Raw genomic sequence first — 16387 nt, 5'->3', positions numbered from 1 at the left:
AAAGGGATAAATGACTAATGGCAGCCAAACAAACATCACTGGGTATTTATACCTAAGGAATACTTTCATTTACTTTGGTGCCTGAAGCCTTGGTGATCATGAATAATGTCCAAAAACTAGAGCAGAATTTCCCCCATGACTTTTATTTTATTTCACTGTGTGTTAATTGTAAAACTTCATTACTATTGACTGGAAGCTTTAAAAGCTTTTTTCGTTCATTAAAATAAATATTTAATATTGGCAGAGGAGGCATTATTTGCTTATTGTAGCTGTAGGACATATTCTCACTATTAGTAATAATATTTTTACATCTCCACTCTTCACATGCAAGTGTGTCTGTGTGGATACACAAGTGGGAAAACTTTCTCATTACACTGAAAACTAGTTCATTCCAAATGTGGTTTTGCATGACTATACTTGAAATTCTGTTTTAGATTAACTTGTTTGGTTCCCACACAACTGCTCAACCACTTATTTAAAATTACCTTGATGTGGTATAGATTATTTACTATGATTTCATAAAAGCCTCTCTATTTCTTCAAAAACAGAAATTTGAAAACCTGGCAGAAGAGATATCAAGGAAGATTCTTAAAGTCAAACCACATTTTTTTTAAAGTCTTTTCAGATTCTTTATCAGTTTGAGAAGAGCTCAGGGACCTTTACTATTGCAAGTTTTTCTTTTTACAATTCTGAGGCAGAAATACTACTTCATTAATTAATGATGTGTAGAAGAAATATGAGCATTATCTTATATCAGAGATGATGAAAAAAGCTTCAAGATTTGTTAGATCAATGGTTCAGAAATTTAACATGAACAAAGAAGTACTTCTGTTTGCAGCTGAATTTATTCAGTGTTAAGAAGTCAATATTTGGTTAGATTTTGTTCCTTACTGGACTTCCACACCAGTTTAATTTGGATTTTTGAAATCCAGTTAGTGGTTGTCAAATGACAGACATTAATTTAACTGCATAGGAACTGCTCTGTGTACTCCTGTCCCTAGCAATACTTTTTTTGGAGAAGATTCTTTTGGAGGCACCAATTCTGGATGTGAACAAGCCCATCTGCTGCCATGCAGGGCTATCACAGATAAAAGCAAGATTCCCAATGGTTCAGAGAAGCAGCAGCAGCCTTCCCTTGGACAGCCCTCTGATAAGCCAAAAAACTAAACCCTAAGTGCTTTTCCTTGAGGAAAGCTGAGTGTTTAAATCTTCTTTTTGATAACCAAGGACTTTTTGTTTGTTCTGTTAGTATCAACTCTTCTACTTTCCCTTGGAGGAACAGTAAAAATTTCACTGCTGCAGGAAGTGAATCAAGTTAGAGCAAACATTGGCAGATTGGGAAATTTTCAGTTCAGCTAACAAACAGAAAATAAATCATTTCATATGATATTACAAAATCAAGACTTAGATACTTCATATCAAAAAGTATGACACTGAATATTTTTATTGTATTGTACAATTACATATTGTTCTATACAGACTAATAAAACAAGATACCACAGCCACCCATTGCTCTTCCTTATTCACATTTCTGTAAGCAATTTGGTATCAGAAATACAACAGAATCATATTTAAGCAGAATAATAGTATTAAGTATTAAGACATAACCTCTCCCCTATGTTATTTTCATCAGTCCCATGACACACTGAGTAAGAGTTCTAACTACTGAAAGTATAAATAGAATAAAATGGCAATTTAAAAGAAAAAGGCAGTGACTCACAACCAATAAGAGAACATCATGATGGTGATTCAAACCAATGTACAGACTTGTCTGCTTCTACCTCTTGGTACTTTTTGACAGTGGGAATGGTTTATCTATTTCTAAATATTTTAAGTCTACCGAACATTTTTAAAGGAATTTGCTAAGAGTGCTGCACTGGCACTAGACTTGGTTTAAGAAGAGATGGTTCTACCTCCTTTGGATGCAATAATCCTGGTTGATTGGAGCCTCAGGACAAGCCTTACCTTTGCAGTGTCTGTGTAGCACATCTAATGCAGCAATGAGGAACTCGTGTGCATCTTGTTGCTCGTACCCTGCTAAATGCCGTGCGTGAGTCCATACCAGGTGCAATAACCTATATGGAATGTGAGGAGATCGGTGCCCAGAGTAAAACTGCTCAAAGCAAAGAGAAGGACATCACTGTTAACAGCTTGCACAGCCTCAGTGCATTGCATTATTAAAAAGTCAAATGAGAGCAATTAGTCAAATCAATTTAAACCGTTTAATTCTGATGGCCTTAATAATAAAGGGTAGAAACAGCTTTTGTCACAGACTGCTGGAGAAGTGATCTCAAAACTGAGCAGCTCAGTTTTCTCCCCTGAAATTCCATCAATTTGTGATGGATTAGCCTGAAAAATGTGGGGGTGCAGGGAGTGGGGTAGGCAGACACAAACATCACTCACAATTTGCTTACTGATACCACTGGCTTTTATTAAAATAGCCTGGGAGGAAAGAAAGGAAAAAAAATCCTGCATTTGAAAAGGAGCAGCAATTTCATTCACAAATTACGTGAATGAAATGCCTCCCCTCATTTCAGAACAAACACTGAAGATGAGAATATTAGATGCTGACTGTCAGCCAATCCCTGACCCGTGGCAACTCTGCATCCAAATGCTGAGCACACTCCAATTTTATGGAAAAATTTCTAAGCAGGGCAGCTGCCTCATGCCAGTACTGGCCTTTCACTGTAAAAGGCTTTAAAAACAACTTTATTGAGCCAGCTGTTTGCAGAGCTGAAGGTCCCCATTCAGGCAGTGATGCCCAAAGCCAGCTGCCATCCCTGCTCCAGCAGGGTGTCCCTGCCTGGGAACCTGGTGCTGGACCAGCTCCTGCATCTGCTCCTTCATCTGCTGCAGCCCAAATCTGATGAGCTGGCTCCAGAGTGACTGAAACTGCCCCAGGTGATTGTGCCAGAAGCACATTAGAGAGTGCACAGATGAATTATTCAGTCAGCACAGCCTGATGTGAAACTCTGCTGCTGCTGCTGCTGAGGGTGACACAGCTGGGGAGGGAAATCAGCACAGGGCAGGAGGACACTGCCCACAGAAACTTTTTTAAATTAAAAACTAGCCAGGTCCCACTTGAAAAAACCCAAACAAACAAAAAAAACCCCAACCAGTCCACCCCCAAAAAACATGTCAAAAAGCCACCCATGCTAAGGGTCTGTGTTTCCCTGGGTTGAGGTTCAGCCCTTCCTTATCCCTGCACAGTAATACCAGTTCCAAAAGCAAAGCAGGGATGCTCATGTTGTCCCTGCAGGAGTCAGAAAAGGCCCAGAAGAGTTTATTCACTTGACAGAGTAACATTTCATTTTTAAGAAGTGAACATTTGTGAGTCATTTTGCCTTCCCTCACCTTCAGCAAAGGTACCTGCCAGTAAATGCTGCCTGCAACACCACAATTATGTTTTCCCAAGATCCTATCAAATCCATGATGGTTTCTTTTCAGTTACTCTTCCCAAACAGAAGACAGTAAGGGGCAAATACACAGAACAAAAACCAAGATTTAAACCCCCAGCAGTATATAATTCTCATCCTTATTGGAAAAGTGAGCTTCTTTCCCCAGCCCTGAATTTCTCCCTGCACAGTCTCTGAGCATTTTATGTAAGTCCAAGCACAGGCACTGTGCTACAAACCTGCTGAGAGAAAACACTGTATTTTAAGGGACAGATTGGCAAAAGGCAGCAGAATCTTAATCTAATCCTCATATTGGTAGAGTTTCCTACATGATTTTAGTGTGTTTCCTCCCACAGAAATTTCTTCCTCACAAGCTCCACTTTTCCCCATCAAGAAGCTGCACCTCTGCAGCCAAACACCACAAATGCTCCTATAAATACAAAGATCAATAGTTACTCTGATGCCAACAAGGATGACACTGAGGGACTGGAGCAGGAGTGTGGTAATTGAAATCTGCTGATGCAGCTGCTGCTCAACATAATTCAGGGAACTGCAGCAATAAAACTTCCCTGTTCTGTCACTCCTTACAATTAGTCCCAGAGCTCTCTGGTCATTTTAACCACCAGCACTCCATGTAATTACTCCACTGCAGACACAAGACCTGCCAGCAGATTTTACATTCTCTGCTGCCTCAGTAGGATGAGAAAGATCTGACGTGAAGCTTTATCAAATTATTAACTATTATCACAATAAACTAGAAACCTGCCTGGTAAGAATGTGGGGTGGGGGGAAAGCTTCACTGCTCAAATAAGTATTAAATATAACAAAGAATCTGAGCACATTCAATAACAATATTTTAACTGGAATGTATAAAACATCCATCCCATCTCTGTCATTTCCTTGCTGCTGGGAAAAGCAGCCTATCAGAGCAGTTCCAGTCCACAAAAAGGAAAAGAGTCCATGTAAGTTTTATTCCAACCTTTTCACTGAAGTGTGCAAATATAAACAATGATGTATCTGCAAGTCACCTTTAAAACACAGCTGTTAAACAACTGTTAATGTTCCAAACACAATTTAAACTTTTTTTTGGTTTAAATTTGTTTTCAATTCAGCAGTATCAGTTGTTTATGTTGGAGAGAACTGGCTTGAGCAATTTCAATGTGCTGGGTAATACACTGCTTAATTGCTATTCCAGGAAAAAAAAGGGAGGAGGGGAAAAAAGGAACAAACCAACCAGGATTCAAAGCCTCCATTCTTACACAGCCCAAGTAAAACTAATTTTGTTTTTCCACTTGAAACACTTGCTGTTGCATTCTAGAAAGAATCTATGGAGGAATTAGAAGACTATAGGCTTTGTAATCTGCAGTATTGTTACAAAAAATATACAGAACACAGTGAGGTTTTAAAACAAAACAAGACCCCACTGCACACATCTGTACTTATTTCTCCTCCTCCTGCCAAAAACATGCACAGAAGTTTCTCAATTATGTGAATGAGCAGATTTATAAATTTGATTTATCCCGCACATGTATCTGCTGAGCAGTCTCTGAGCTTTGTAATTATGAGTTTATAGGCAGAAATCCTGTACCAGGTTCAAGTCCAATCTGAGAATTCAAAAACTCCTCTTGGAAACTGGTTCTCAGTAAAGACTTTACATTTTCTGGCAATTTACAACGGATGAAAGGGCTAGGGAACACATGGAACTCATGCAAGAGAACACCTTCTGGAGGCTTCCCAAAGAACAATGCTTCAAAGAATCACAAAATACATTTTTCTTGCATGAACTCTGTATGTTCTTCACTTCTTTCAGGGAAAAGTACCAGATTTTACTAAACCAGCACAAACTCTATTTTCCATGACAAAATTCAAGCTTCTGTCTATGTCAAGGGCCTAACTGCATTTTCTCCCCTCTGGTACCTTTGTTGTAACTTCTTTTATACAGAAGTCACTTCCACAGTAGCATCTTCAGATATCAAAGCCATAAATCATCTCCTCCTTTTCCCTTTTGGTGCTCACTTCTCAACTCTTCCCCTGCTTGTGCTGTGTGCTGTGCTGGGCTCACAGGGATGAGTAATGATGGGGAAAAGGAAGAGTTTGTTCCTTCCACCTCTGAGTGGATGCATTCTGCTCCACTCCCATTCCATCTATTCCAGTCACAGAGCACGAGACACAGATCTAATCCCACCTTCCTGAGTGCTCATTCTGGAAAGGATTTAGATAAACCTCAGGGTGTGGGCTATCCTGAAATTCATTTTCATTGGTGAAGCAAAACTACAACACAAACACCAGCAGGTAAAAAGGAGTGCCCCAACCCTTTCAGCCAAAAGGCTCAATGAATGGATTGTGTGTGTTCCATCTTCCCCCTGCCCAGATTCACCACTATCTGTTACTCCCAAATCCTTTTCATTCCTTTTCTTATACAGTGTAAGTCATGTCATGATTCTATTGAGAAATGGGTTTCATGTAGCACAAAGAAGAATGTTAATTGATGCAGTCAGATATTTTTAAAACAAACAGAGCTCAATGCTTGGTGTGTCTGCCAGAAAAGCTACCAGGAAAAAACACCTCAGTCCTGAGAACCATCTGACAGTCATTACTCACCACCAACCTACTTCAAGGTGGAAGAACTTTGTGGCTTCCTATTTATCACAGAGAAATCACTCAACCTATATAACTACATGATCTTAAGCAAAAAAGAAATAAAGTGGGATGGGTAACTTCTGTTTAAGAGGCAAAAGAGCAAAACTTGCTTATTTATATATAGTAAGTTTTATTTAATGTTCAAAACAGTCTCTCTTTTCCTCCCTGAGAGCTCCCACTCAGGCACTCTGCAGATCCCCTGGCATTCCATTTGCCTAAGATCACACCTTCAGAAGAGAAGGGTGGAGGGGAGATGAAATTAACCCTTGCCCTGATTGTTTGTCCCTGGGTGAGATGCTTTGGGATAACCACACCAGCTAATCCTGGTGGGAAAGCTGTGTAGAAACAAGACAGAACCTGAATCAAAGTTTCCCTGGTAATTCAATTACAAAGGAATTCTCAGCCATAGCACTGAGATCTCCTGGTTTGCCTTCCTCTGCCCAGACCTCAGCTCTGCAAAGGCAGTGACAGAACCTTCATTACAACCACTGCATAGAGCTGGGACAGTCAGCTCCAAAAATTGCAAGATTTTTGTTTTAATTCTGAAAGCAAAGAAATTAAACTCACTGGGAACAGAACTGTACAATGGGCACTGACAGAGCCAGAAGCACAACAAGGTATTTACTGCTTGTGAGTTCAAATATACCAAGTTGGTTACAGACCCAACAGCTTTGCTTAGGAGGATTAAGCTCCAGTTTTACTTCTAGGAGGTTGAGTCACTTTCTGTGTCCTCCCACAGCACATGGCTGCAGTATTTAATGTGAAATAAGGACAGGGACTATTGCTGTCTGCACAGTCTGGTGTCACAGATATGGCTGTTCCCTCATCCATACACCCTCATGGTGCAGAACATTTAATTAATAGAACTAATGCAAGTGTAGGCATGAATTTGGACTTGAAAATGAAGGCTGAGCTTCCCAAAGTTGTGTATGAAATTAAACTTGATTACAACTGAAACTAACACAATAACACAAATGCTGTGTTTAAGCCCATTTTGGCCTGTTCTTTGTTCCATGCTCACAGTGGAGCAAAAGGCATCCTGAGCCATCAACAGGGCTCCACACACAAAAATGGAAACAAAAATCATTACCTAGAGAGTCTTGATCTTTCCTGCAGCCTCTCAATCTGTAATGTAACACTCATTTCCCCTTTCCCAAGGGATTTTTTAAAAATGCATGTGTAAATAGAGTGTGGTGATGTTCAACAGTGTGAGACTTTATATCACTATTTGCTGAAAGGATATCAAGAATATACTAGTTCCTTATTTTTAAATAAGGAAATAGGTTTCTCTATTAACAGTCTACAGAAACTGGTATTTCTATACCATGACTGATTTTTTTATCTAGGCATTGTGGTATTTCCCCACTTAACTGCACATCTGGTTTCAATAATCCTACAGCTGCTACCTATTGGTCTGCCTGCCTTTTGTTTTTACCTCCTTTCCTGACAGGCTCAGAACAATTGAAAAATAGAACAAAAAATAAGAAATGTAACATACAGCTAATGATTGATTAGCAGAATGAAATGCTGCAAATCCTCAGAAGTCTTGAGTATAAGCAGAAAACAACTTTTGTACTGGAACAACTAAAGGGGCTTTACCTTCTTCTATGTATGTTTAACTCACCTGCAGTGACCAAAAAGAATCATCTCTGGCAAAAAAGGCACCAGAGTAAAATCAAATTGAAAATCACAAGATAAAGGTAAAGCTATTTTAGGTTGGTCCCTGTCAGAATGAACTTCCATGACAGCAAATCCACAGAAAACCTGCTCTGTGTGCAGACATCTCCAGCAATTTTGAATGCTCCATGACAGCATGTACACTACAGCTCTTTCTGGTTTTTTGGTTGGTTTTATTTTACTTACCAAGAAAGCAGATCTACCACTGAGGAACAGGCACAAAACTGGATTTTTTTGGGCAACATCTTAAAACTAGGAGTCCATGTCCACCCACAGTCCTTACAATACTGATGTGGAATTAAGACAGATAACAAAGCTCTTGGACTATTTATTAAGGAAAAGCCTGTGCTCATCTCACACAAAATGAAGCAGACCTATAGAAAAGACACACTGCAAAGCCAAGTTCCTGAGTGGGAAAGGGAGAGAAGTGCAGCTTGTACAGGGAAGACACAAACTGCAGCAACACATTCACTTCTCTTTATCCTCCTTCTTGGCCCTTACTGGGTTTGCACATAAGAGATGACAGAAAAGATGTTTCTGCTGGTGAACAAGCACTAAATTGAGATCTTTAAAATATTCATACAGACCTACATAATCCAGTACCTTAAACCACAAGGATGTACACTACTGCTTTATTCTCACTCCCATTATCACCTGAAGAGCTCGTGACATATTTTCCAGTTACAACTTGCACCTTTAATTAAAGCACACATTCATCTTTAAGACTAAGGATTCCCAGATCAGTCTCAGAAGAACAGGCAGCACTGTAATTATTTCCCATACCAGCTTTGCCTAAACAAGGGTGACTTCACAATAGGACTTAAAAGCCATTAGTTTCCCTTTCAGCAGCTGGGTGTTTTTGACAGCCAGGTCTCAATCTTTACTGCTTTGTTACTACATTTTGAGGGGAAACACCACTTGCATTCCCTTTATATCTGCAAACAGAACACAATTCCTTTTGGGGTAAGCAGCAGCATCTGTGGCAAGGTGATGCTTTGTGGCAAACAGCACTCACCTCCTGAAAGAGCGTAGACATTTCACAGACCAGACATGAGCTGGGGCTTTGCATTTCACATTTGTGCCTGTCGGAGAGGAAGAAATCTCGCAGCAGTGGAGTGTGGGTAAGTGCCTGGACAATACAGTTCATAAAACATGTGTTCCCAAGATTGATTAGCCCTCGTAGACCTATAAAGACAGAAAGGGGGAGGGGATGCATAAGCATTATCAAGTTAAAAAAAAGGTAGATTTGCATTTTTATACACTTTTCACAATATTGCCATGGATTTACTGTCTTACATGCACAGCTCCAAATACAGTTTTATACTGGTTTAGGGAGGCTATTGGTAATTTTGTTCTCAAGTCACAAGAAGCTGCAGAAGCTTTCTGAGCTACACTAGGATTTTTTAAATTCTAGGAAATAAGGAAACCTAGAAGTTCAGCAACACCAATACCATTATTTTGCAATGGCTGTTGTGCCACATGTCACCAAAACATGTCCCTCCCCAAGACTGATACCAAAGTGCAATGACAACAACTGCTAAGTCAGTACAGTAAGAAACCAATACATTTAAAGAAATCGGTGAGTAAGTTTTCAGATTGTTTAAAAAGCTTTGCCCCATGCAGGTCATGAAGCCAGAACAAGGTTTTTGTACTGTTATAATCATCATCTTTCTAAGACAGGCAGCAAAGGAAACAGCCCTGACAAACCAAGTCAGGCTGTGCCATCCAATGCAGACTTCAGAGATTTTAAACCCAAGATCTGAACAGAACAACTTTAAAAAAAGAAACTCTGAACAACACTAATTCCACACTTGTTTTAGGTAAATTAAACATTAATCTACAGCATACATCAAAAAATTCAACTTGGCATAAGAGGATTCATCACACCTTAAGTCAAACGTTCAGTAATGCCCAGAGACGATTCCTTGTGCTCAAGATGCTTAAAGGAAAGCTCTTTTGTTGCACAACAGAAGAGAGGTTAGGAGTGGGGAAAGCTTTTCAGTCATTTTGCAAGGTCTAAGTGAGAAGAAAAACATGCTCAAATCCTTGAGTATTCTTCCAAAATATTAACATAATACCACCATACAGGAGCACTAAACAAGAAGAGCATCAGGTGGCCAAGAATGCTTATTTTTAATCAACAACTTACTTTGAAATGAGATAAAATGCACCGATAGATACAACTCTGGTATTGATTTAAAATCAACACAGTCCTCTTCTGCAATAAAAATAGGATTACTACAGAAACATTGAAAGAAAACACAACAGGATTACTAGTCACAGAACGAGGAATTTCCTTGTCATTCCATGGGATGAAAAAACCTCTCAGCTGGCAGTGCTGTGGTAATGAGAAGCGGTGCAGTTCCCGTGCAGTACAGCAGATAGTGCTCCAAGGGCTCTGTAGCATCCTGCAGCAGGAGGGGGTGTGGTCCAGTTGCTATGTTACCACTGAGAACAGGCACCACAGCAGCCTGAGCTGCACCCAGAGCTGAAGGCAGGGACACAGAGCACTCCTGAATCCTTCTTCCTGTACCTAAAGCAACATCGACCTGCTTCCAACAGCTTCCTGTTCCTTCTGTGTACTCACAGGACAAAGTTCCTCATTATATTACAGTGACTTCTACTGGGCAGAAGCTTGTTGCAATTATTTGCTTGATTTTCATGCTGGGAGGCAATAAGTGTGTGCACAACATTAGCAGAGTGTTAAATAGTTAATTTGTTGGAGCAGCTTGAAATACTGTGTGATGCTTCAGCTTGGTCCACAATCCTATTTCAATTCCCAGTCTGTGTCTCTGCAAACAATGTCACAACAGGAGGGGGCTCGTGCTGTGCAAGTGGAGAAACATTTTGGTACATCTTGCTTACCTCTCCCCTCGTTTTCTGCCATTTAAAATTGACTGGATTTATTTAAATCACAGGCTGTGCTCACAGGAGGTTGGAAGGCTCCCTGACATGCATTTTGAGAAGCAGAAGATTCTATTCTCTCCCTATTTCTCCCTCTGGTTAGCACCAGATTTCAAAGCCAGCCTGTTCAGCACAGAAAACTAGAGGAAAATCAGCAGTAAATCTAGAGATTCCCCCTAGCACTTTTTGGTGTCTAATAGAGCAGTCACAAAAGCAAACACATAAAGGCAGCTTTTTGGAATCATTTATTAAGCATCATTTATTACATGCCTGTGGCTGGACCGTCTTTCCCTGTGACCACAAGAATCAAATCTTCCTTAAAGTTGCCACCAGGATGCATTCAGGCATCAAACTCAGAATGCTCTTGGCTTGCTCTGCTTGCTTGGTCTTTGCTGTCAGTTTTTCATGGATCTAAATGGAGCAATTCATGTGCTGGGACTTCACTTGAATGAACCAAGACAAAGCAACCTGCAAAACAGACAAGGCTGAAATGTGAATACTCCAAACCCCAATAAAAATCAGAAAATGGTGATTTCTAGCAAAACATGAGAACTTACTCAGTTGAAAAGGGAAAAAGGAAAGCAGCACACATCAGTCTTATCCTTGTGGGAGCAATGACTGCAGCTGCTGCTCAGTCTCTTAAACTGGTATTTGAAATGAAACAGGTATGAGGAACTACAGCTCAGGTACTGCATAAGTAATTGCAGCACACTGGAAAACATCAGAATTTGATGTAGGTAAACTAAGGAGCTGACAGAACTCAGAACAACACATCCTCCTGTGCTTAACTTTTATGGGGAATAATGAGTTTTGTTGGAAAGAAAAACAGCTAAAAATTAAAGCCTCTACAGCACTCGGGTCAATAACACAGTGAGAATGTAAAAGCTTTGTGCCTGCCACACCTATTCCCTCCCCTTTAATAAAGCCTGGCAAGGTTTTGCTGGAACAGTCAAGCATTGCAACATGTGGGTCATAAATTAACAGAAAAAGAATGTGCCAAAACCTCACATGCAGCAGTCCATTTGTGCTAGAGCACCAACAGTGGTCTCCACCAGGCTCTAATCAGAACACAGTGTCACAGTCTAAGGATTGTCAGCAGGCTCCAACCTCGACTAATAATAAAGCTCTGGTACTTTGCAAACTTCTGCTGTGCTTCATAGCATTGTCTTTATTTCTGCTTCTTATGAATTGTTTTGAAATGAGCAAGGGCAACCTGTGAGATACTCAATATTTTCTACACATGCATGTGTGTTGTTGTGGTAAATGTACTTCACAGGAAAGAAGTTTTAGCTCTGAACCATGCTGATACAATTGTAAATATTAGAATAAATTAATGTTGCTGAGAAGACAAAATTGTCATGTATGGTATAATCATAAAAGAAGGAAATATCCTTTAATCATCATCATGGAATACAAACAGTACTTTCATTCTGCCAAAAGCTGGGCAGGCAGAGCATAAGCAAAGGCAAGAAATCTACTTTTACAATGCCTTGAGCACAGGGAAACCCATCTGGGAAGTTTTGTACATTTGGTCTCAAGATTGGATTCTGGCTGGCTTACCTTTGTCAGCTTCAATTCTTCCATCTTCTTCCAGGAATGGGTTCTGTTCTTCCAATGCTCAAAGCAGCAGCTCTGCAACACTGGGCAGCAAAGGTGGTTGGGATGCAGGGAGATCCAGAGCACTGGTCCTGCCAGTACACCCACGCAGGGGAGATGAAAAATCCAAGACAAGATAAGGAAATTCCACTTCTCCATGAAATGCAACTCTACAGCTATTAGAGGTGGGGAAGCAGGGAAATGAGAGGACCACACATGAATAGAAAATACAGAAAACCCAATCCTGCCCTCATGGAGGAGGTTCTGTTTGCCTCTAAACCCAGGCTTCGGGCTGGGGCTGGAAAGAGCAAACAAACCAGTCTGAACAGATGTTCCCATGCAGAAACCTGGGATTTAGTGGAATGAAGGTTCTGGAAGGAAGAGCAGCAGTCACTGGACAATGCAGCTTGGTGAGACAACCAGGAGATGATTCAGATGCAGTGAAGCACAGCCAGCCTGAGATCCTCTCTACAGGAAGCCCAGGTTGGCAACACCTTAGAGCAATCCTTGTCCCCTAGCCCAGCTCCCCATCTGGTGTTGATGCTTCCCTGCAGCTCCATCAGACAGTGTCACAAGTCACTGCAAGCTGAGCAAGAGCTCACTGAAATATTTAAAGACAGTTCAACATCACACTTGGAAACAAACAGTGCAGCACAGCAGTGAAGATTTCTAGAATAATTTTGGGTATTCACCCCACGTCCATCCAACAAGAACTAGCAACAACATTTAAGAGCATCTTTCTGAAAGTATTTCAGAAGAGGTCTACCCTACTTCCCAGCACCTAAAACTACAACCAGATTGTCTCTCAGCTCTCAGGTTTCAGGTGTAGAACACATCACACATGACCTGAATGGAGCTGCCACAAACACCAGCCCAGTCAGAGCCAGAGCTGCTGTTCCACCTGCATGCCTGGAGCAGCAGTTGTGCTAATGGGGTTAGTGACAGCAATTATTTTCCAAAGCTAATCCCTTCTGAAATGTTAATACAAAAATACTCATTTCAGAAAGCAGCAGTATACAGATATGTGAAATTACAAGTCTACACAGGAAAACTCATCACATTCTGTGACACCAATGATCACGTGAGTGACCAAAAAAGCCCCAACCATGCAGTTTTGGTTAATTTATTCCCCAACACTTCAGCTAAGCATCCTTTCTCAGGGACTGGAACCCACAGCAACTACAGAAGCAGGAACACTGAGGCAAATGAATCAGAACTTTTTCTTCAGATGTTCTTACAGAACATTTTTTACAAGCTTACCAATAACACATTTGGGTATTAAATCGTTTTGGCAACTGTTTGAGAAAAAGCTACAGAAACTTTTGCCACAGCCAAATTAAATGTAGAAATTTCAACCACATGATCTTAAAGACTAACTGAACAATTCAACTACTTCCAGCAAACACAGAACATGCAATCTACCCAAAATGAAAAAAAGCATCTTGGCAGGGAGAAGAGGAAGCAGAAAATATTGGTTCATCAGTAGATCTTTTTCTCAATAGAGTAATTTTGACAGCAACACCAAGCAAGGGATTACATGACAGATCAAAGAAGTGGAGATGAACACTCAGGGCAATAATCCTCCCTTGTCGGGTTACTGCTGAACCAGGTGAAAACATGCTCATGCTCCCTCTTTTTGATTTTTGTGACTTGACTCCTTTTCTCCAGCTATTCAGGGCTGCCAGGTCAGTCAGTGCTCAGTTTGAATCACTGTAAATCCCTTTGGAAACAAACCACCTTCCTGAGCTGTTCCACCAGCACCACCCAGCCAGCTCTCACCCCCTGAGCTATTCCATCACCAACAGGCACAACCTGGAGAGCTCCACTCACTCTTCTGCTCTACAAGCCTGTTAAATCACAAGTCAGAATACAGTTCTAGAGCAATACATTTTAATTTAGAAAATGAGATCTGCAATACATTTTTCAATTTTTTCTACATATGTTATATTCTACACATGAACATTTCACTGTATCACTCCATTATCTAAAAATATCTCTTTAATAGCATATATATGTGTGTGCATATCAAGATTCATAAGTCATGTTGAATGCTGCAGTTTTGGGAGGCTGAGAGGATGAAAGAGGACATTGTATTTAGATAATATTGTGATGAAAATTTGAGTTTCTTTTTCCTGTTTTAACTATAAGTAAGTATTTTCATTTGTCACTGACAGGACTGAAATAAAAAACAGCCCCTTCATCTATAAGCTCTAATAATCCAGAAGACACTGAGTCCAGAAGCAGTGAGCATAAGACTATGAAAAATAACTCCTGTAAACAGAGAGAAATAAATTATAGGACTATTTTAGATACACTTCATTGTGCACTGCATCAAAACAAACAAGTTTAGCCACCCCTACACAGCAGAAAGGCAAATAAATCAGAACAGGCCTTCTAGAATGAAAAAAAAAAAAAGTCATCATAGGAAAATAAGTATTTGAATTTTAAATGAAACCCCATCTTTAACTTTCCCATTTCCAGCTAAAAGTTTCTGGATCACTGCATTTTTTCTATTGCTTTTGAAGTAAAAGATTGCTCAATAGCAAAAAATTTGCTTATGTGTACAAAAGGAAACTGTCCATGAATTTGTATCCAGTTGGGAACCCTGGAGTCCAAACTACAGGAGCTGCTACACTGGAGGGAAGAAGAATATGCCATGAGTGACACATGTATTGCAAAACCATTAACTGTAGAGAGAAAACAATATAGTCATTATTCCTCCTTGGATGGATCAGCAGCACCAGAAGACAAGGGCTGTTTATAAGGCTGAATCATCAAACCCCAAAGTTCTCAGTCTTGGTGTGTCACTGCCGTACAGAGCTGGAGGAATTCATCCTCATTACTGCCCTGTGTCACTGCTAACACAGCTCTGCCCCGAGGCACAGCCGGCTCAGGCAGACTTTTAAAGGAGAGATCCAGACACAATTCACACTCTACCTGAGCAGCTGACAGCCCAGAGCCAAAAGGGGAATGTGGCCCAGCACTGAATGCAGGCTGGCACCTCAGCCAGCTTGGCATGAACTCACTTTTCCTAAGGTACTCCTTCCTCACCAAGGGTGGTTTTGTTTTTCTAAAAGAGAGTTAATTTCCCACCTTCCAGATTTCAAGTGGTTCAAAATAAACAAAACAACACAGCCGTTCATATTTCCCAGTCTGGAAGAAAAATCTTACCTTATGTGTTTTGATTTAAATCCAATGCTTAAAAGCATGTTCAAGTACTTTATTCAGGCTCATAGGGCAACTTCAAGTCTTTTTTTGGATAATTTCTGGCATATTTGTGTGCAACTGGGCAGTTCTGGAGTGACCTCAGCATTCCTAGGAGACTTTCCAGATTTATTCTTTATGTTGTGTTAGAACTGCCATTCAAAAGTGAATGTTTTTATTCTTTTTCCTCCATTGAAATATCCATAAACCCATGAAAAGTTACCAAATGGCAACAACCCACCAGGAGAGATGCACAGTGAGATTTGCAGCAGTTCAGCAGCAGAGATTAATGCATTTCCTAGCACATCCATGAAGAGGACCTAGTTCATCCACACCACATGGAAACAACAGCACTTACTGAGGCACCAAATATGTTTTTCCAGCATTTAGTTTGCCCCCACCCCTCTTAGTTGACAGGGAATTGATTGCATTCACTATTCTCATTCAACAGCTTCAGTGACATCACATAATACACACTTAGAGAAGGGACAAACCACATCAGGACAGTGCAAATGTAATTGGAAGACAAAACAATAACTCAAGAGCAACTTGTTAAAGGGGAGAAACTATCTGAAATCAATTAAATTCAATAAAAACAATTGTGAAGTAGGAAACGAGGAAAAATTAAGCGGACAAACACAAAATAAGGAGCAATGGCTACAGTAACTCAGCCTCAACATCTTAATCTTGAGCTGTAGTTCTACAAACAGCATTTTGGAACTTAACAGGAACAGGAGAAGGCCTGGAATTCATTCTGCTCTGGTGACAGGTAAACCTCAGTTGCATGATGTCTGGAATTGAGCACCCATTTTAAAAAGAAATTATGCAAAGTCAAGAACACGAGCAAAAATTTGTACGGAATTAATATTTGAGACTGGAGAAACAACTGAAAAATCCACTGGCTGAGTTAATTAATTAAAACCAGATAGTGTTGGTGGAGGAACAGCCAGGCTGACAATTTTCAAGTATGT

The 16387-nt window shown here is 40.3% G+C and overlaps 1 protein-coding gene across 2 annotated transcripts in view; it reads right to left on the bottom strand.

The window, feature by feature from the left end:
* USP22 (ubiquitin specific peptidase 22) overlaps positions 1-16387 on the bottom strand; it is a 91607-nt gene that overhangs the window by 15348 nt on the left and 59872 nt on the right. For both annotated transcript variants that reach the window (XM_064725993.1, XM_064725994.1), the window contains 2 exons: positions 8728-8897; positions 1966-2113 (listed from right to left, as the gene is read on the bottom strand). In XM_064725993.1, coding sequence (XP_064582063.1) covers positions 1966-2113; positions 8728-8897 — 318 coding nt within the window. The remainder of the gene's footprint in view (positions 1-1965; positions 2114-8727; positions 8898-16387) is intronic.

This window comes from Zonotrichia leucophrys, chromosome 14 (genome assembly GCF_028769735.1).
Source record: "Zonotrichia leucophrys gambelii isolate GWCS_2022_RI chromosome 14, RI_Zleu_2.0, whole genome shotgun sequence".
NCBI lineage: Eukaryota > Metazoa > Chordata > Aves > Passeriformes > Passerellidae > Zonotrichia > Zonotrichia leucophrys.
This window is presented reverse-complemented; position numbering and strand designations above follow the sequence as displayed.